This window comes from Pelophylax lessonae, assembly GCF_965119305.1.
Source record: "Pelophylax lessonae genome assembly, chromosome: 4".
NCBI lineage: Eukaryota > Metazoa > Chordata > Amphibia > Anura > Ranidae > Pelophylax > Pelophylax lessonae.
Genome location: NC_138771.1, coordinates 15246499 through 15268926, shown reverse-complemented (window position 1 = coordinate 15268926; position 22428 = coordinate 15246499). Strand labels below are relative to the sequence as shown.

Genomic DNA, 22428 nt, shown 5'->3' with positions numbered 1-22428 from the left:
TGCAAGGAGCCATTTTTGATTTTACATCAAGATAGTGATTCTACGTCCACATCCAGGGTTTTTGCCCAAGGTGGTGTCTGCTTTTCATTTGAATCAGGACATAATACTGCCTTCCTTCTTTCCAAATCCTCGAACAGCAGAGGAAAAGTTGTTACATTCTCTCGATGTAGTACGTGCATTTTAAAGCGGAGTTCCGGCCACAAAAAAAAATTTTCAATGAACATACCCCAGGGACAGTCAGGGCTAGTACATTCCACAATGGATAGCCTCTGATCTGTCCTGGTTCGCACTTACCTTTTAGAAGAAATACTTATAAAATTTCTTCTCCAGCGCTGCCATCTCAGGTGTGGGCAGCTTGAAGCCAGCACGATCCTCTTCAGTGTTCTCTTCCATCCTCTTCTGTCCCACGATGCAATGCGCCAGCCCCGCCGTCACTTCCGGGGCCGCAGCGTCATCCCTGCACAGCTTCTGGGCATGCCCAGAAGCTGTTTAGCAAGGTATGACGACGCCTGAACCGGAACTGACGTCGGGGCCGGTGCAGGCGCATTGATTCCTGGCAGCGATGATGTTCAGCTCCCAGGAATCATTGCAAAGTGGAAGTGACGGCCGGGCCGCGCGGCCGAGGGAGGAAGTGGAAGAAAGGTAAGTATTTTTTTTTCTGCAATTACAAGGTAAGTAAAAAAAAAAAATCGTAACTTCCCATTTTTTTTCAGGTGACAAATGGGAAGCGGATGGCCCAAAATCGACTGTCGATTTTGTGGCCGGAACTCCGCTTTAAGGTCTATTTGAAGATGTCAGCTCAGATTCGGAAGACTGCTCTTTTGTTGGTGCTGCCAGAAGGGCACAGAAAAAGGCAGGCAGCATCTAGGTCTACGATTTCTCAATGGATTCGCCAGGTTATTATCCAGGCATATGGGTTAAAAGGGAAGGTTCCACCTTTTCCGGTAAAGGCACACTCTACCAGAAGAGTAGGTGCCTCTTGGGCAATTCGCCATGAAGCTTTTATGGTCCAGATTTGCAGGGCTGCTACTTGGTCTTTAGTATATACGTTTTCTAGATTCTATCAAGTGGATGTTGGGACCCAGGAGGAGTCTGCATTTGGCCACAGTGTGCTGCAGGCAGCTATGTAGATCCTTTCGGTATGATGCCGATTTTTTCATATAGTATCCCCCTCCCTTCAAGTGCATTGCTTTGGGATGTCCCAGATAGTAATGAATATGTGTCCCGTGATGTTCGATAAAGAAAAACTGATTTATCCTACAGCTTACCTGTAAAATCAATTTCTTGAAGTACATCACGGGACACAGAGGTCCCTCCCCTCTTGTCTGGGATGTTTATTGCTTGCTATAAAACTGAGGTACTTCCTGTATGGGAGGGGTTATATAGAGGGGGACTTCCTTTCTTGTTGGTTGCCAGTGTCCATTCACCTATAGGTGGGGTAAAACCCAGATAGTAATGAATATGGCTGCCCACAAGTTCCTAAATAAAAATTAAATTATCACGCCCCTGTGAAAGGGGTCCAATTGTAATTAGTGGCCCACTGAAATATAAATTCTGGACTGAATCCAAAAATCAAGGATGCACTTGGCCGAAAACAGAAATAGACTTTTTTTTTTTTTTTTTTTTTTTTTTTTATATAGATTCCTATATATATATATATATATATATATATATATATATATATATATATATATATATATATATATATATATATATATATATATATATATATATATATATATATATATATATATATATATATATATATATGAATTGTATTTGACATTTTAAATAATATGAATTGAAATTAATATGAACTTTTTTTTTTTTTTTTTTTTTTCAACCATTATCTGCACCTTTTCGGCCGATAGGCTGCTTTCACACTGAGCCGTTTTAGAAGTATTTGAAAAATGCATCCCTTTAAATTCTATCTATGTCTTCACACTGGTCTGTTGCACTTCCATTGCAGTGTTAAAAATCTAGCTTGCTGCATTTTTGGTGCGTATTTGGTCAGTTAAAAGCGCACCAAAAATGCTCCTCCCCTTTGTTGCATTTATGATTTTTCAATGTTGAGTTTTTTTGGGTCACATGACCTATGAAAAATGCAGAGTAAAGCCTCGTACACACGCAACGATTATCGGCCGACCGATCGTCCGTCTTTTGTCCAGAGTGGTGTTTTGTTGGTTGGAATGTGCCTAGAAAGCACACGAATTCTCTCGCACGACAGAATTCTACTTCAGAAGTGATGTCATGTGTTGGTTTGCTTTCTTAGTGTTCTTTCTTCTCTGAGCATGCCCAGACTTGCTAATTAGATTTTTCCCTGTTGAAATCTGTACTGACTGCACGAAAATCGGCCGTGTTTTGACGGCGGACAAAAATTTTATAGCCTGCACACCAGATTTTTTTCGGCCGAAGAGTCAGTTGTCGGAAGCATCATACTAACAAGCCGAAAATCGGCAGATCGGTCGTCGGACGAAAATTCCCTGCCAATTTTCGACGCGTGTGTAGGAGGCTTAAGGCTGGGTTCGCACTGGTGCAATCAGACATCGCATGTGATTCGCACCGTATTGCTGTGCAGATCACATTTTTGCAATGCGTATGAAATCGCATCACTTTTGCACCAAAATGGTGCAGGATTTTGGTCCACACTGGGATTGATTTAACACCCATGCGATCTGATTCCTGTACCTTTGGACAATTTGCACTGCGGACCGACCTGGGGGTGTCATGAATTTTCTATTGACACCTGTAGTAGTTCAGAGGGCAGTGTGAACTGCCTGAGAGCGACATGCGATGCGGGAATCTGCGTTTGTTCCCGCATCGCATGTGTGTGAACCCAGCTTAAACGCAGTAAAATTTGGCCCAATAATGCATATGCGTTCTTGCCATGTTTTTCAGCGGACATTATCTTTTTTTTTTTTTCGGTCAATAATATTTGGCAGCAGATTATATTGGTGCATCCCTAATTGTAAAATACCTGGGTGTGGACGTAGAATCGCCCTATCTTGATGTAAAATCCGAATTGAATGTGAAACCCGTCTACCTCTTGGGACAATCGGCATAGTAACAGCAATTGTTAGACTATTTGATATACTGTATGAGAGCTTTGGCTCTTTTCCTTTTTGGTTTTAAATCTTAACAAAACAAAGTTGTGTAATAAAAACTGTAACAAGTATACATATAACCAGATCTGGAAAGGAAGGAAAAGGGGACGAAAGGGACATGGAGGAAGGAGGATTGACCAGCCAGTCCTGGAAATGGGGCTTTAATTGTGCCCAAAAATAACAAAATATATTAAAATTAATTAATCCATATTTATTAAATGTAAAAAAGGATAAAAGAAAATGGTCACAATGATTGTATGACAGAAAATACATAACATGCGTCACGTGATCTAGTAGGTGGATCATATGATCTGGAGGGTGGATCTACGCGTTTCGCTCACAATCGCTGAGCTTCTTCAGGATCCAATTTTCCTGAGCTTCTTCAGGATCCAACAGAAAAAGCTTTTTATGATAAAACAATATCCTTTGCATAGCATAAATCGACCAATATCATGGGAGAGTGATGGAATCTTGAATTATACAATGAGATTGGCAAAAAATGGGAAGATACCAACATAAGTGTAGCCAAGCAACGAATACAATATGAAACTTAGAAAAGGGGAAACCCAAGCAGGGGCCCCTTATCCAGGATGTACCAAGCAAGCAGATCCAAAATATGAGTACCACAAGTATAAAATCAGTAACTATTGGGTATATTCTCCTGACAGGCGTCCCACCGAAGTATATAACACAATCATGTGACTCATGTTATGCATTTTCTGTCATATAATCATTATGACTGTTTTCTTTTATCCTTTGGTGCATTAAATAAATGTAGATTATCTCCCCATCGCCCCCCTGTCCCTTCCCTTACCCCCCCTGTCCCTTCCCTTACCCCCCCCTGTCCCTTCCCTTACCCCCCCCTGTCCCTTCCCTTACCCCCCCCTGTCCCTTCCCTTACCCCCCCCTGTCCCTTCCCTTACCCCCCCCTGTCCCTTCCCTTACCCCCCCCCTGTCCCTTCCCTTACCCCCCCCCTGTCCCTTCCCTTACCCCCCCCTGTCCCTTACCCTTACCCCCCCCTGTCCCTTACCCTTACCCCCCCCCCCCCCGTCCCCCCGTCCCCTTTTCCTTCCTTTCCAGACCTGGTTATATGTACACAATTCCTGTATCTCTAGGGGACGGTGACAGAATTTTATAGACAGAATTTCACTCGCCATTTAATTTTCTCACGTTGTTGTGTAATAAATTTGATTCTTTTATATGTATAATTGTGTACAGTCCTTCTTGGTACCGGTAAAGTCTGACATATATTTTTCACAATTTTTTTTTTTTTTCTTTTCTCATCTTTTTTGTTTTTTTTGTTTTGGTTGTTTAATAAGAATGGGGTACCCAACAGACCCCTTTGTGTATTTTGCCCTGATTGCAAAACTTCCAAGGCTCGAACCTTAATGTGTCTCTGCCTGTTAGCAGCAATGGTTTCACTCATGTGCATGTCATGTTTCAGATGGGTGCATCAGCAGTACAGTGGAGCATCAGGTGTCCTCGCAGCAACTATCCAGCAAAAATAAAAAAGTGGAGGTGATTGACCTGACAGTGGACAGCTCTTCGGATGAGGAGGAGGAGGAGCCCTGTGCTAAAAGGAGTTGTCCATCGATAACCCCTGCTTCACCTCTCAGCAACAAAAGGTAAGATTATACAAGGGTGTAATAAGAGAATCCAAACTGGCCTAAAGGTACTGGCAGTGCTGAAGTAGAAGTACCGTATTTTTCGGACTATAAGGCGCATTGAAAATCCTAAAATTTTATGAAAAACTGGCAGTGCGCCTTATAATCCGGTGCGCCTTATATATTAAAATAGTTTGAAAATTTACCGTTAACTGGATGGTTTGACCAAAGGGGTGCAACCACTGGACATAAGTGTCAATCGTTCCTTCAAGGTGAAACTGCGAATCACGTGGGAAAACTGGATGAAGGAAGGAGAGCACTCCTTCACGAAGACCGGGAGGCAACGCCGGGCCAGTTATGCCACTGTGTGCCAGTGGATAGTGGATGCCTGGCATAAAGTATCCGCCAGAACTGTCATCCGAGGGTTCATAATGAGCACCTGCCAGTAAACCTCGCGCGGATCAACATTCCAAAAAAAAAAAAAAAAAAAGTGCGCCTTATTTATGAAAATAGTTTGAAAATTTACCGTTCACTGATACTGCGCTTTATAATCTGGTGCGCCTTATAGTCGTGGAAATACGGTACTTTGTGTACCTGCAAGTAAATGGTAATCTTAAAAAAAAGAAATCCTTGTGAAGCCTGTTGGATCGCAAAGTCCTCAACTTTTCCAAATTGAGATCCTGTTCCCTGTCGCTGCAGCTTCAAATGCTTTTGTTGCCATCTGAAGCTTTGGCATTAGACAGCTGAATGAGAGGTGGCTTGCTTCGAGCAGGGGATGTCAAACGCAAGTTCATCAAAGGCCGCATCAGCATTATCTTTGCCCTCAGAGGGCCAGTTGTATCGGTAAGACTATATAAATGTATAAAATATTAAAGAGGTTGTAAACCCACCCTAAAGACTTGTACCTATAGGTAATCCTATAATAAGGCTTGCCTATAGGTACTGTAATTATCTCCTAAACTTGCACCGCTTAGGAGATATTTAAATTGTAGTAAGCCGATCACGTCATCCGTGCATGCGCTCTGAAGGAACGGCCACCCGTGCAGGAGTGATGTCATCGTGCCTCCGGCTAATCGGATGGCCGGAGGATGCGAACCAGAAAGCAGGAGGGCTGAACATGTCTGCCGTGTTATCGGTGAGTGGGCAGCACTGCGGGGGCTTCGTTGAAAAAAAAAAAAAAAACAATTTTTCACATTCTGCTGTATAACCTTTCCAAAAAAAAAAAAAAAAAAAACCTTAACCAGTTCCCATCCGCGCTACAGCCTATATACGGCTGCAGCGCGGACTCGAATTTTCGGGAGGCCGTTTAAAAACGGCCTCCCAGTGACACGCCCCCCGCGCGCTCCCGCGAGCGCGCAACGGGGAGAATCTGTGTCGGCCGTGTCCCTTGGACACAGCCGATCACAGATCGTGGTGAATGGCCAATCACAGCGGCCATTCACCACGTGATCGGATCATCCAATGAGAGATGATCTCATATGTAAACATATGAGATCATCTCTCATCGCCGGCGCTCCTTCCTCACACGGAGCCTGCAGTGTGAGGAAGGAGGGAGAGCTGCACAGCGCCAGGGACAAAGAGACATGTAATCAGGGCACTGATTACCAGTGCCCTGATTACTAAAAGGTAAAAAACATACACAGTGCCCCCCCATCAGTGCCCACAGTGCCCTCCATCAGTGTCCCCCATCAATGCCCACAATCAGTGCCCATAGTGCTGCCAGTCAGTGCCCATCAGTGCCTGCTCATCTAGGCACTGATAAGCACTGACTGGCAGCACTATGGGCACTGAGTGTGGGCACTGATGGTGCTGCCCATCAGTGCTCATCAGTTCTGCCCATCAGTGCTCATCAGTGCCACCCGTCAGTGTCCATCAGTGCCTTCCGCCAGTGCCCATCAGTGCCGCCTCTCAGTGCCCATCAGTGCTGCCCGCCAGTGCCGCCTCTCAGTGCCCAGCAGTGCCACCTCAGTGCCCAGCAGTGCCACCTCTCAGTGCCCAGCAGTGCCGCCTATCAGTGCCGCATATCAGTGCCGCCTATCAGTGCCACCTATCAATGCCGCCTATCAGTGCTCATCATTGCGGCATATTAGTACCTCCTCATCAGTGCCCATAAGTGCCACCTCATCAGTGCCCATAAGTGCCACCTCATCAGTGCCCATAAGTGCCACCTCATCAGTGCCCATCAGTGCAGCCTATCAGTGCCCATCAGTGCCGCCTCATCAGCGCCCTTCAGTGAAGGAGAAAAATTTATTTTCAAAATTTACTCACAGAAAATAAGAAAAACTTTTTTTTTTTTTCAAAATTTTCTGTCTTTATTCTTTTTTTTTGTAAAAAATAAAAAACCCAGAGATGATTAAATACCACCAAAAGAAAGCTCTATTTGTGTGAAAAAAATGATAAAAATTTCAAATGGGTACAGTGTAGCACGACCGCGCAATTGTCATTCAAAGTGTGACAGCGCTGAAAGCTGAAAATTGGCCTGGATGGGAAGGGTGTTTAAGTGCACAGTAGGCAAGTGGTTAAAAATAAATTTTAACACTTTAGGCCAATTTTCTGCTACATATTTTTGGTAAAAAAAATCGCAATAAGCGTATATTGATTGGTTTGCACAAAAGTTATCGCGTTTACTAAGTACGGGAAAGGTTTGTCATTTTTATTTTTTTGTTGGCGGGACTGCGACATTGCGGCGGACAGATCGGACCCCTAACTGACATTTTTGACACTTTTGGGGGGACCGTTGACATTACTACAGTAATCAGTGCTAAAAATATGCGCTGTTACTGTAATAATGACCCTGGCAGGGAAGGGGTTAAACCTATGGGTGATCAAGGGGTTAAATGTATGCCTCATGCTAACTATGTGGGGGGGTCGGGGGTCTGTGACACAGAGATCGCAGGTTGAGCTATGCTGAATCATGTGATCTCTCCATGTCTGTCACTGTTTACATAAGCAGACGGGTCTTCTCACAGTTTCCCTGACGATCGGGGAAGGGAGGCGCCGCCGAAATCACGAGTGGTGCTTTTCCACTGCATGGAACCGTACGGTTCGGCTCGCTTTTGTGCTTTTCCACTGCATGGTACCGCATGGTACGGTGTAGGAACGGCTCGGTACGGCACGGCGGCGCTTTTCCACTACATGGAACCGAACGGTACGGCTCTCTAAACAGTACCACCTCGGTTGTGGTTCCAAGAGGGCCGTACCGGTACCATATCCCACAATCCTTTGCATGCAGCCTTGACTGTTTGTCACTACTTGCCACTGATTGGTCAGAGAATTATTGTTATCCCACCCACTTACTTTAGTACTACTTTAGTGGAAAAGCAAACCGTACTGAACTGTTCCAACACCGTACCATGCAGTGGAAAACCAAACCGGGCCAAGTGGAGCCGAGCCGGTACTTGCAGTGGAAAAGTGCCATAGGAGTCCAGTGACGTAGGTCTACGTCGCTGGACCCAGGGGAGCCGCACTGCCGCAGTAGGATTACTGTGAGCAGTCGGCTAGTGGTTAAATGATTGCCTCTGCGTTCAATTGTTACTGATTTTAGTAAAAACGCAAGACTTCACTTGGGAGCTCCAGCCCCCCCTTCCAAAAATTAGGTCAGCAGCTACAAATACTGTAGCTGCTGATTTTTATTTTTTTAATTGTTAGTGCACTTACTGTCCAGGGGTCCCGCGATGTCTGCACCCCAGCCGATTTTTTTTTAGCCGGCTCTCGGGTGCTGCCGCCGCCATTCCTTGTAAGGGAAACCAGCAGTGAAGCCTTGCGGCTTCACAGCCAGTTCCTTACTGCACATGTGCCAAGCACGTTGCGCTTTCTGAATAGGCCGGCGACGGTGAGAGGAGGAGGGGGGCCGAACGTTCGTGGCGAGGTCTCCCAAATATGGTGGGGGGGGGGGGGGGGCGGTGAAGCAAAGAAGCAGAACTTCCCCTTTTGGGTGGAGCTCTGCTTTAAGCTGTAAAGGGCTGGTGCAGACCGGCACGGAGCCCACTCGCACTCCTGTAGCAGATGATGCAAGTCTGAAAAGGAAGCTCATACGCCGCTGGTATCCTCCACAAGAAATGTCATTGGGGACTGCTCCAACAAAAGATGGTTCTGCAATAGAGTTCTGTCTGCAAAGTCTCCAATAAAATATTTTGTGAATGATACCGGCGCTGTAAGACCCTTCTTTTCAACTGGCATAGAATTGTATTCTCATAAGCAGATGTCTTTGACTGGGGGGGAAAACCGAGATCCATGTCCCTGCCTAGCAGAAACACAAGATCTTTAGCTTCCCCTCTGACAGAACGGCGATCTGCCTTGTTTACATGGGAAGGATCGCCGGCGAACGTGTCCGCCGGACCTGCTGATTGGCTCCCGCTGTGGTTGGACACAGCAGGTCACCGGTCCCACGCATGTGCACCTCAGACCCGGAAATCTAAATGACGTACAAATAAGTGATTTCGTGCTAAAGGGTCGCCCTGCCACATTATATGTACATGAGGCGGTCCGGAAGTGGTTAAAATTCACTTGCAGTTTTATCTCGCCTGTTTCTAAGCTGTCTTTGTAGTGACATTGATACGTTCACATTTCACCTGCATTGCCATCTGCTGGTGAAATCTGCTATAAGCACAAAAGTCACTGATAAAATGTGAGCGATGTAAACCCCAGAATGTCATGTTGCACACACAGAAGCAATTAATTGACTTCTTCTTTTTTTTTTTCTTCTTGTATTTATTTCCTTTAGTATGTTGACTCTGCCACACCAGGGTTCTCCTATATCTCGAACTCCCAGTTTGCCAGCTGTGGATTCAACATATATGAACACACCACTGATCCAGGACTACCGGCATCCCTTCCATATGACGCCTATGCCGTATGACCAACTAGGTAGGAGTCATACATACAAGTACACCTTGGTCAAAGTAATGGGTTCTTCACAACCCCCCCAGTCATTTTTTTTTTTGAGGGGTGAAGAAGATTGTATCCTGTTTTTGCCTTCCCCACACTTCTCTCCTTAGGTCTATTGTTAACTACTTGTTGAAATGTATCCAGATTATTGTGTGTGTTCCTCAGGCGAGGAGGATGTTTTATCATCTGTTCCTCACACTTGATGTTTTTTTTTTTTTTTGGGTGGTCTGACATCCAATGGGAGTGACAGAGGAACCTCAGGAAGACAAGCATGGCATGTTGAGGCTCCGTTCACATCTAGGTGTTTTTGGGCAATTTTCTGCTCTAAGCCTCAGCTCCAAAAATGCCCAACAAGACAAATCCATTCATTTCACTGGCCCCTGCTCACATCTGAGCTTTTTGTCACCTTAAGAAAAACGCCTGCCACTCAAAAAAGTACATGAGCTTCCTTTTTGGCAGATTACAGGCGTTTTCATTATTTTTCATTGGTCCCTTAACCTAAAAACGCCTGGAAAAATAGCAAAATGTGAACGTAGCCTTTTATGTACAGTGCTCACAAAGAATCAGCAGAACATAGGCACATCCAACTGGTTATACAAGTAGGTGGAGGCTGTATGTGTAATACACTTGGCATACATAGTGGAAAACCTTTGTTGGCTGCTGCTTGCTCAGTGTAATGCAAAAGCAGGCTCTGCCCCTATGCGTTTCGTCCCAAGGAGACTTTGTGAAGGGGATCATGTTTAATGTTCTGTAAAGATTACCTGTTTTTATCACGCAACCCTCTCAGCACTGCCTGATTTGCTGTTGAGTTTATGAAGAAAAAGTGCTGACTGAGCTGTGTAGTAGATCTGGGACTGCTAATAAACCTACTGAACTGGCAGATCTACTGCACAGCCCCACAATGCTGACTGACTGTTCACATATTCAACCATAAACAGCACTGCGGGGCTGTGTGATAAATCTGTGGCCACAAGTAAACAGGCAGTGCTGACCAACCTTTTAACTTGTTTTCTGAATAGTGATTTCCTTTCCCCTGCATTGGCAGTGCTCATCATGAGCCTGTGCCTGCTGCAAAGACGAGCGCAGTCAATGAGCCCACCTCCTCTCCTTTGGGGGCGTGATTGGAACAGGACAAAGTACAAAACCCTTGCTTCCCCTGGGGGATTTAACCACTTAACGACCAGTCACGTAGATCTACGTCGGCTGACTTTGAGTGGTTATACCGGGATGATGCCTCTAGCTAGAGGCATCATCCCGGTACCGTTGTTTGAAGCCGACGGTCGGCTTTCCGTCGGTAACGATCGATGCGGCTCGGGATGCGCCCCTCCCGCCGCCTTCCGCGGCTTTGCTCTGGGCTCCCGAGCACCCAGCCGGCGCGTCCGCCGGCTGGATGGAGTCCCGATGAATGCCGGAAACGGCATCGATCGGGTCTCCGATGACGTAACCCGGAGGCGGCGTCCATGACGTCACATCCGGGTTACTGTGCTGCAAAAGGCGGCAGATTTGAAAAACGGCTGTATGCAAAAATGCCGTTTTCGGCGTTTTGCATACAGGGAAGTGTAGTGGAGGGGTCTAGGGTCTTTTAGACCCTCGATCCCTCCATAAAGTGTACCTGTCACACATATTGCTGTCACAAGGGATGTTTACATTGCTTGTGACAGCAATAAAAGTGATCAGATTTTTTTTTTTTTTTTTTTTTTAAAAAACTGTAATAAAGTTAAAAAAAAAGGAAAAAAAAAAAATTTAGCCGCCCCCGTCACCGTTAGCTCGCGCACAAAAAAAAACGTATACGCAAGTCGAGCCGCAAATTAAATCGCTGTTCAAACCACACATGTGAGGTATCGCCGCGATCGCCAGAGCGTGGGCAATAATTTAAAAAAAAGAGCTACACTCTAACTCTAAACTGGTAACCGTTAAATAAATTTAAAGTGTCGCAGATTGAGATCTCTATTGACCGTAGTTTGTCGCCATCCCACGGGGGGGCGCAATTTTAAACCCTAACATGTTTGGTATCTATTTACTCGGCGTGACATCATCTTTCACAATATACAAAAAAAATGGGCTAACTTTACTGTTTAGTATTTTTTAAATGCAGTGAAATGTGATTTTTCAAATTTTTTCCAAAAAAATGGTGTTTTAAAGACCGCTGCGCAAATACCGCGTGACAAAAATTTTTGCAATGACCGACATTTTATTCTCCAGAGTCTTTGCTAAAAAAAATATATATAATGTTTGGGGGTTCTAAGTAGTTTTCTAGGAAAAAATACTGGTTTTAACTTGTGAACAAAAAGTGTCCGAAATAGGGCTGGGGGTAAAGTGGTTAATAAAGATTGTAAAGTGAAGGGATACTTTAAATATGGAGAAATCTACAATACGAGTCTGAATCAGCTTATGTTTTTTTTTCTTATACTCTTATTGAGCTGCTATATAAATTTTTACTTTTTTTTCCCCCCTTCCTTTATACCAGGATTGGACTTCTTTCAGTTTATGTCTGGAGACAACCAAGTGAGTATAATTTTCTTTTTGCCTTGATGCTTTATTTCCTGTTTGAATTCTGAAGGGGGGGGGGTAAAAGTGGTCAGCATGATGGCAAATGTGGTTTCTTAACCACTTGCCGGCCAGCGTGGCTGGACTTCAAGTGGTATACAGGGGTGATACCTGCACCTGCAGGCTTCCCGGTACGGTTTTATAGAGCCTGATGTCGGCTTCCTTGTAAAAGCAATCCTAGCGGCTAACTAGCCGCTGGAATGCTGCTTTTACAAGCAGCGGGAGGGAATGTCCACAGCTTTACTGGGATCTCCTGTCCCACCAGCCAGCACCTCCTCCAGCTGATAGGAGAGTTGAACAAAGACCTGATTGGCTTTGTTCTGCTCTCGGATATGGTAACCTGGAAATGATGACCTGACATCACTTCTGGGTTACCGGGATGTCAACACCGCCGTTTTCAACAATCTGAAGCATTCGATCACACCGATCTTGGCGTGATCAAGTGCTATTAAGGACAGATGAGGGATTTGGGATCGTGGACAGTAATTCTAGCACTAGACCACCTGTGTGCTTTTAAAGTGTTGCCTATGAATAGTAAAATGTAAGTTGCTTGTTGCCATTGCACAGGCGTACTCCATTTTAAAGCATGACATGTTTGGTATCTGTTTACTTGCTGTAACATCTTTTTATATTTTAGCAAAAAATGTAGTTGTGTATTGTGGGGGTTTTTTTTTTTTTTTTTTTTGCATTAAAATAAAAAAAAGTTTTTTTTCATGTAAACAAAAGTGCCTAAAAGATTGGAACTAGAAGCAGAGCCCCACCACTGGGACTGGCATAATCTTTTTGTAGTCTTTGCTTTGTGTCTGTAGGAGAAACATCCTAGTTGTCAGGTCCAAGTCTAACCTATTTAGGCCCCCCCCCCCCATGACAGATGAGAACATTCTGGGAGCAGCCAGAATCTGAAGCCAATTTGCATGTCAACCAGTTTCTAGATTTCATTTTGAAAGCTTAATTGAACAAGCTAAAGACGTTAAGCTGATTGGCTGCCATGCACAGCTGCTCCAGATTGTCTGCTCCAGTTTTGATAGATTCTCCCATTGACTTCAGTTAAAACATTTTTAACCGCTTCGATATTGGGCCTATTCTGGCAATCCTCTCCTACATGTAAAAATATTCATTTTATATAATATATATATATTTTTTTTTTTTTTTTTTTCTTTGCTAGAAAATTACTCAGAACCCCCCAAACAGTATATATAACTCTAAAAGCTGTAAGGAAAACATTACAGAAAAAAAAAAAACAATGGAAAAACTGCAAAAAATGGTCTGGCCAGTTGGGTTTAAAAGTGGAGCACAGGGCCTGGTAGCGAAAGATTTAACCACTTCCATACCGGGCAAATTCTGGCACTCTGCTCCTACTTATAAAAATCCTACTTAAAAAAATCATCATTTTCTTTCTAGAAAATTACTCAGAACCCCCAAACAGTAGATGGTTTTTTTTTTTTTTTTTATAGCAGAGACCCTAGGGAATAATTGTGGTCGTTTCAACTTTTTATGCTCAGCAATTTTTTCAAATGTATTTCTTGGGGGGGGAGGTTTCATGAATTAAAAAAAAAAAAAACCCTAAAGTTAGCCCAATTTTTATCTATTTTTTTTTTTTTTTTCTTATGTGAAAGCTGTTACGCCACGTAAATATACTTAACACGTCACACTTTAAAATTGCACACACGTGGAATGGCGCCAAACTATGGTTCTTAAAAATCTCCATAGACCACGCTTTAAAGCTGTTGTACACCCAAACAAAAAAAACCTGCAAGACAAAGGCATAATGAGCTAGTATGCATCGCATACTAGCTCATTATGTATTACCTTAGAATGAAGCCCCGACACGGACCCGCGGACATCGCTGCGGCTGCTGCCATGATCCCTCGGCGTCTCTTCCGGGTTCGGCGGCTCCGGCGCTGTGATTGGCCGGAGCCGCAATGGCGTTTCCGGCAAGCTCCCGGCAAGCAAAACTGAAGGTCCCCACGGACCTTCAGAGCGCATGCGCTGCTCGCGTGAGCGGCTGCATGCGCTGCAAATATCTCCTAAACCGTGCCGGTTTAGGAGATATTAATTGTACCTACAGGTAAGCCTTATTATAGGCTTACCTGTAGGTAAGTGTCAAAAAGCGGGATACTACCGCTTTAAACATTTTTACAGTTTACCACACTTTAGAGTTAGAGGAGGTCTTGGGCTAGAATTACTGCTCTCACTCTAACGTTCGTGGCAATACCTCACGTGTGATTTGAATACCGTTTACATATGCTTTTTTACTTTTATTTATTTTTTTTATTTACTTTTTCCTTATTACATTTTTTTTTTTTTATCACTTTTTCTATTACAAGAAATTTAAACATCCCTTGTAATAGGAATAGGGCATGACAGGTCCTCTTTATGGAGAGATGTGGGGTCTGTAAGGCTGAAAAACCTGAGCTCAAAAAAAAAAAAAAAAATTCTCAAGCTTTCCAGCTGAGTATACAGCAGTGTTTTACAACTGCCGGGGCCGGCCGAAACGTCATAATGTCTCGCCCGGCCTCTCAGTCATAGAGATGCCCAGGGACCATCTGGTCCTCGGTCAGCTCTATAGTAAACTCCTGACGACAGCGGATTTGTTCTCCGGCTCGCCGATCGCACGGGCGGGTCGGTAGAAGCACTGGTGGAAGGGGTGGGGAGTGGGACGTCTCCTCGCACTTCCTGTAAAAACAATCAAGCGGCTGAATAGCCGCTATTATTGTTTTTTACTTTGCAGGGAATCTCCAGCAGAAAAGGATGATATCTGAATGATGCTGGCAGCTGCACCCATCATTCAGATTTAACCACTTAAACTCCAGAGCATCATATGAAGTCCACCTAAGGAGAAGTGGGTAAGGCTAAGACCTTGTCTTATTGCGGTCTGATGCCTCCTTGGGAGGGATATTTCTTCTTACTGTCCTGGTGACATTGGGTCACGGAGAGCAGTCAAATCCGTCATCAAGAAAAGCTGTCATTTTAATACTTGCCCACAGTTAGAATTGTACTAATATGGGTCAGTCAGTGCAGATAATGCAGACTGCACAGGGCTGTTGAAAGGACCAATCACCGTTCAGAACATACAGGAGGATAAGGTGGCTGGTCACCTACCCAGAAAAGGATGGAAAAGCCTTTGAATATACACTGAGAGGGGATTTCTGAATATACACTGAGAGGGGATTTCTGAACAATTCAGCCGATAAGGCTGGATTACAGATAAATCCTTGTGCATACTGTGGGTTTACCTCCTTTGCAGTTGCGAGGTACAGGTGCACCCGCCAACCCCGCTGCCGTGGTTGGATTCGGCAGAACGGGGCACTGAGGCTTTAGAAGGCACTCTGTATGCTATAATACAGATTTTTAACTTGTAAGCAACAAATCTCAAAAAAAGGCTAAAGCCCTGTACACACGCACAGATTATTGGCCGTAAATTGTCAGCCAACGTCTGATCGGCCGATTGTCGGCTTGTTAGTATGATGCTTCTGACAATCGACTGCGACTTTTCGGCCGAAAAAATCTGGTGTGCATGCTATAAAATTTTTGTTGGCCAACAACAGAATGGCCGATTGTTCCTCAGTCAGTACAGATTTCGGCAGACAAAAATCTGATGAGCAAGACTGGGCATGCTCAGAGAAGAAAAAACACACGGAAAGTAAACCATCACATGACATCACTTCTGAAGTTGGTTTTTTTTGGCCAACAAAAGTCCAGTGCAAGTCTAGAGCACATTTCAACCAACAAACACTGGACAAAAGACAGCCGATCAGTTGGCCAACAATCTGTGCGTGTGTACAGGGCTTTAGGCATGAAGGGGTAAGCCTTGGGTAGAGTGAAATGCGTTGGTATGGGCTGCCCTGGTTGGGGCTGAGGCTTGTGATGTGTGACTTATTTTTCCTACTTAATGTTTTGAGCTGGGATGAGCTCTGCCCTTGTCGGCACTCCTAGCGGGTTCGTCATGCAAGAGGACCTGGTGGAGCCTCGAGCGGCACCTGTAATTTTTGTTGTGGGTCACAAGTTGTTTTTTTTGCTTTGTTTGCTTTCACCCCGACTAACCGCCTCTCATTAATGTTATTTATCTCCCTTCCTTCAGCATTACAACACGTCTCTCCTGGCCGCTGCAGCAGCCGCTGCTTCCGAAGAGCCGGATCTTCTTCACTCATCGCGATTCTTCCCATACACCTCCTCACAAATCTTCCTGGACCAGCTAAGTGCGGGGGCGAGCACCACTCTGCCTACAACCAATGGAAGCAACAGTGGCAGCAACAGCAGTTTGATATCCTCGAACAGCCTCCGCGACAGCCACAACGCAGCCAACAGGGGGCCAGCGGACAGCTCTTCTCTGTACGGCATAATCCCAGATGTTATCTCTTTGGACTGATCCCACAGATGAGCACACTTGGGGAGGGATTTGGACCTCCACTTGTCACCCTATTCCTTTATTTTATTTTTTCTTTTTTTTTTTATGAAATGTTTAACAAAAAAGACATGTACAGAGAACAGAACTATATTTTCAGTTTTACTTTTGTATATAAACCGTAAACTTTACTCATCCCCCTAAAAAAAACTGAGACATGAACCCACCTCTTCCCCCTGCACTTTTATTTTTTATTTTTATTTTTTTTCCCCAGTTCCAACTGGATCCTGGAGACCTCCTCCCCCCCCCACCCACACCAGTTGGTTGTTTGTTCTGTTTTTCTGGCTTCTGAGCATTACCCATTACTGAACCCTTTAGAGCAGACACCGTATTGGTTTGGTTTATTTCCCCCCTCTTCCGCCGGTCACATGCTTATGTCAATCAGTTTTCTTGGTCTCCATTCCTGAACCTTCACAGCAATGATCTCTCCCCTTGTCTGATTTTTATTTCCTGCACTTTTTAATAAGTATTTATTGGATCTTGTGGAAGTCTTCAACAGTACACATGGGAATCCTGACATTGCTCTTCTTCTAGGTGGTGCTCGGAGAGGATCGGGGTGGGTTGATGGCATCTTATTTGTTGTTTTGCTGCCAAATGAACATTTCAAAAACAAAGCACTTCTGTTCCCATCAGCACTGAAAGCTAGTTACTGAAGGCTGTAAATTTTACTTGCTGGCCCAGCATTGAGCAATCTACAGTTCAGAGACTAGGGTTTGTAGTGACACAGAGCTAACACTTCGTTCCATTGCATGGTCTGGTGACATTGGCTTATTTTGGATCTTAAATTCTAGGAAAAGAACAGTCAATAGGGAAAAGTCAAAGAATGGAACCTACCATGTAAATTGGTTTAAACTGGTAATCCAGAGTCTTCTAGTGTCTGCTTTTTCCTGTTTTCAGGGAACCATATACAGCAGGGGTGGGCAAGCAGTGGCCCTCCAGCTGTTGTGGGACTACAGATCCCAAGAGTCATTGCAAGACTGATGGCCAAAAACATGACTCCCCCGACTCCTTGGGACTTGTAGTTCCACAATACCTGTGAGGCTGAAGTCTGCCCAGCACTGGTATACAGGGTGGGTTAGGAGATGAGCGTGCAGTACCCTCTGACTTGTATCCATTGTAAATTGTTATGCTGCACTTCAGCAGAATGTAGATTGGCCATGCAGGAGAGAGCACTGAGAATGTATAGAATGCCGAGCGTAGCTCCCCTGGCTGTACACGGGGAATCTTAAATAGTCTAAAATATCGTATACGCAGCATGTTAAAATCTGGTGATTGTCTACCTTAGGTTCTTTGGTTCCCAAGATTGCCCAGTAATTTAACCTTCTCTTGATTAGCCCTTGTTCACATTGACTGCGGCTTTGAAATCGTCAACTTCACCTAAAACCGTTCGATTTCAAAGCCGCATTTCAGTGCAACTTTGGGTGCAACTTGGAAGGCATCTGTGCAGCTTCATGCACAGATGTCTATGGAAGTCGCACCGGACATCGCTAAAAGTAGTGCAGGAACTACTTTTTCAAGTCAGTGCGGCACTGCAAAGTCAGCGTCGAACCAATTTGAATATGGCCATTGCCGACAATAGGGTGCCACCTGTCCAAATCGCATGACAAGTCGCTTCAATGTGAACAAGGGTTCAGTTTTTTTATATGGCTTAAACGCCTTCTGTTTTGGATGAATTTAGGAAAACGTTGAAGTTCTTCACTGGCAAACATAGGCTAACCCATGTGAACCAAGCACTTTAATGTGTATACAATTTGGGGTTGATTTACCATAACTGGAGAGTGCAAAATCTGGTGCAATGGTTCATGGGAGCCAATCAGCTTCTCACTTCAGCTTCCAATTTTTTTTATTTATTTTTTGTCAAAGCTTAACTGAGCAAGCTGATTAGTTTCTATTGAGCTGCACTAGATTTTGCACCTTGCAGTTTTAGTAAATAACCCCTATTGGGGGGGGGGTTTACGAAAACTGGTGTACTTGGAAGCTGATTGGCTATTATACACAGATGAAGTGTAGAGAGGAGGAAACCACTCTGCGTCTACAATCCAAGGAGGGTGCTGGACCTCGGTTCACCACCCCAAACGGCATATATGAAGAAATTGGTAGCACACCACCAGGAGATTCAGTGAAGAAAAAGATCCTATTGTACATGCAAAGGTAAAAGATACAGCAGGATGGATATGGTAGACGTGTTTCATGTGTTTGTTCACTAACACGTTTGTACCTTTCCATGTACAATAAAGATCTTCTTTACTGAATCTTCTGGTGGTGTGCGACCAATTTCTTCATATATACCATACTCACCTGCGGCAGATTCTGAGTGCACTCGTTTTAGTAAATCTGTCCCTTTTTAGGTTTACTAAAAATGCAAGGTGCAAAATCTGGTTCAGCTCTGCATTAAAAATGCAGTTGCTCCATAGCTTAGTAAATAAGGTAAAGTTTTGCTTTTACAAAGAACACCCAATCACGTGCAAGGAAAAAAAAAACAGCATTTTTGCTTGCACGTTAGGATGATATATGTCAGCAAAGCTTCTGTTCATTTACTAAGCTCTGGAGCAACTTTGCAAAGTTCACAGTCTACTTGCCTTTAGTAAATCAACCCCTCTGTTTGGAGCTGTGCGTTTGCACCCACATAGGTGTCCAAATTGGGAGCAGCGGCTGTGCCTGTGCCTTTATTCCAATTGATGTAAATGGGATGAGATCCATGTAACACCGGTGCAGGTGTATGCCGCTGTAGTATGTAAGTATGAAGGGGCCTTAGGTGTCTGTTTAGCACATGTGCTGGCAGGTTGGGAACTTTGAAATGGCCACAGGCTGCATTTAAGTAATGAAGAAGAGACATCAGTTTGGAAACCCGCTTATAGTTTTGTTCATTTTATTACTGCTGTCAAGGTTCCACATTGGTGGTAGATCAGCTGCTGATAAATGTGGATAGGCAAGCTTCAGCCCTTATCTTCCTGGAGTTGATCTAACTCATCTGCTGGAAAGGTACTTCTCCTCCGAAGTGGAACTACGTTTCTATGAACGAGGCTGCTGGAAATCTTAAAAAATAAACACCAGCGTTGGAGTGAGATCTGGCCTTGCCCCTGCAGATGGCTTCCACTGCCATAGCCCACAGGTCTTGAGCATTAAAAAAAAAAAAAAAAAAAAAAAAAACCCTCTTTCTAGCTTTTGTAAATCTGTTACATGAATGGAATGATTGTATATTGTTGCATTTCAAATGTGTTGTCTCCCTTGTCCATTTTAGTGCTTGTGTACTATTATTGACTTACAAAGGTTCAATTTTTAAAAAAAGAAAAGCAATCACATCTATTTTTGGATTTATTGTGGCGGAATCTGAGGTGAAAGGAAGATCTTGTCTAAGGAATCGGCTCTAGTTAGTTGTCAAAGTGCTTGTGTGTCACGTCAGGTGTGTCTGGGATGGCATTTGAGTTGGTGTCAAGGTGGCAGGCTTGCTGAGGTTGTGACGCTGCCAGCGATATGATGAGCAAGGGCTCGTTCACACTGCGGGGGGGAGGGGGGTCACGGAAGAGCGATCTGCATAGACTGCATTGTATCCCCTCTAAAAGCAACGTGGTATAATTGCTTGTGTAATGCTGCTCCTCCGGTTGGGTCCACCACACGGCCCATTCACCTCCTGTGGATTCAGATGCAAGCACCGCTACTCCAGCCCTATAGAACAAGTGCAATAGGATCCAAAGGGTTGCGCAACTGAAAACTGCATACACTATTAATAGTCTTCAAAATGCCAAATACAGCAAACATGGACACCCTGGGAGGAAGGAAACTCTGTCCTCCATAGACGAAGGGGTGGAGTTACTAAAATGAGAGTGCAAAATCTAGTGCAGCTGTGCACGGTAGCCAATCGGCTTCTAACGTCAGCTTTTTTTAATTAAGCGTTGACAAAAAACTTGGAAGCTGATTGGTTTCTGTGCAGAGCTTCACCAGATTTTGCACTCTCCAGCTTTAGTAAATCAACCTATGTTTACTTGCCCCTATGGTGTTTGTTTGCTGTATATGGCGCTTCGAAGACTATTATTAAAGTGGATACCGCTTTCATTTGCACAGCCCTTTCGATTTCATTGCACCTGTTCTGTAGAGCTATAATTCCACCCGCAAAGCATTAAGGCCATGGCATGTGTGCACCTCCCGACCTCTGCAGCTAAAGGGGGTAGTGGATGAGGGGCATTAAAACCACAGTCGTTTCCTTAACACCCCCCCCCCCCCCCCCAACCATGAGTGTATGAGCCGAGTGTATGAGCCCTAAAAGCACTCACCTGCTCCTGTTTACCACCTCCCTCTCTAGCTGAACCGGTGTCATGTTGCTTTGACCCGGCTCCTTTGCTAGGACAAAAATAATCTGTGGCATTTCTGGGAGGGTTGATGCTGTAAGAGCAGGTGAGTGCCATTCCTGTTGCTGGCAAGTGATGGGATTGTTAAGCTGGCCATAGATGGATTGAAAGCAGCCTGTTCTCGATCTATGGGCAGTCAGTCCATCGATCGACTACAGTACAACTAGCCTGACAGATTTTTTTTTTTTTGCATCTGATCACGGCCGGTGGCTATAGTAGTTAGCAGTGGTTGTTGTGTTCTGCCAGCAGTGAAGGCTCTACACCGGTAGAACACAATAGAGCTGCAGTAGAGGTTCCCCTATCAACAATTGAATGTGTTAATGGAGAAATCAAGAATTTCTGCAACCCATGATTGCAGGAACGAAAATTGCATCATCTATGGTTTGATTTAGTGGTGGGGCTCTTTAGAACACGTGTTGGTAGATTTAGAGACTGAACATCAGCGTTGTAATAGGCATACCTGGCATGTTCATAGCTTACCTAGAAGCCTTTCTACCATTGTATTCAAACAACCAATCATTTAAAATTTTATTTTATTTTTTTAATTCCTGATGGTCAGCATTTGTTTTTTTTATCATAGGAGGGTGATCATTTGAAAGCACAGTTTTAGAAAGGGTTAATTGTTATAGTTTCAAAGAGAAGAAAATAGATGCAAGTTTGAATCTAGCATTTTATAAAATTATATAAGAACTGAAACAATCCTTGCTTTGACATTTATTTATTTTAAACATAATCTGTGTGAGCACTATCCACCCGCTTGTTGTTTTTATATAAATTACAGGGGGCGATAGTGAGAGCAAAGACCGGAAGTTGTAGCCTTTGCAGCCTTGGATGACATGGGCACACTTTGGGAGTACAAGGTTTTCACACATTTTCTGATTGGATACAGAAAGTGAAAGTTGCGTGAACATGATATAGACCAGTGGTCCTCAACCCTGGCCTACAGGGCCCACTAACAGGCCAGATTTGCAAGATAACTGAAATACATCCCAGGTGATATCATTTGCTGCTCAGTGATTGCAGTACTCTAGTCTGCATCTCCCCAAGGTAATACTTAAAATCTGGCCTGTTAGTGGGCCCTGAGGACCGGAGTTGAGGACCACTGATATAGACCAACTTGTCTGTATTTATTCTTCCCTGACCTTAAATTGGGGTTTAGTTCTGTTCAGCTTTTCCGCTCCAGTTGTGGCTTTCCTACAACTCAAATTTAAAAGAGCCTGTAGTAAAAAAAAAATTCTAAATATTTATATCCCCCCCCCCCCCCCCCCAAAGTCCTTCAAGGTGTTTTTATATGAAGGCTTTACCAAAAGTAATGCAAAGTGGCAAAACTTATTTATTTTTATTTTTTTTTCAGGTTCTTCAAATTCCACATGTTTAACTTTTCTTTCTCTTTCATTCATTGACAGACAGCGCTCCATAAATCAAAACTACTGGGTTATATTGCCTCCTCCAGGAGTAGGACTAGGCAGAACAAAAACCACCTGGCTACGCCCATGGGCTGTCCTCAGCTGGTATATAACCCCCTCTCTGCTCT

General features: G+C 44.1%; 1 protein-coding gene across 1 annotated transcript in view; it reads left to right on the top strand.

Annotated features, from left to right (window-relative positions):
- Positions 1 to 16676, top strand: part of PIAS1 (protein inhibitor of activated STAT 1) — a 168519-nt gene extending 151843 nt beyond the window's left edge. Inside the window, exons 11-14 of the mRNA XM_082254310.1 lie at positions 4550 to 4730; positions 9433 to 9575; positions 12064 to 12101; positions 16225 to 16676. Coding sequence (XP_082110436.1) covers positions 4550 to 4730; positions 9433 to 9575; positions 12064 to 12101; positions 16225 to 16512 — 650 coding nt within the window. The 3' untranslated portion in view covers positions 16513 to 16676. The remainder of the gene's footprint in view (positions 1 to 4549; positions 4731 to 9432; positions 9576 to 12063; positions 12102 to 16224) is intronic.
- The last annotated feature ends 5752 nt before the right edge of the window (positions 16677 to 22428 follow it).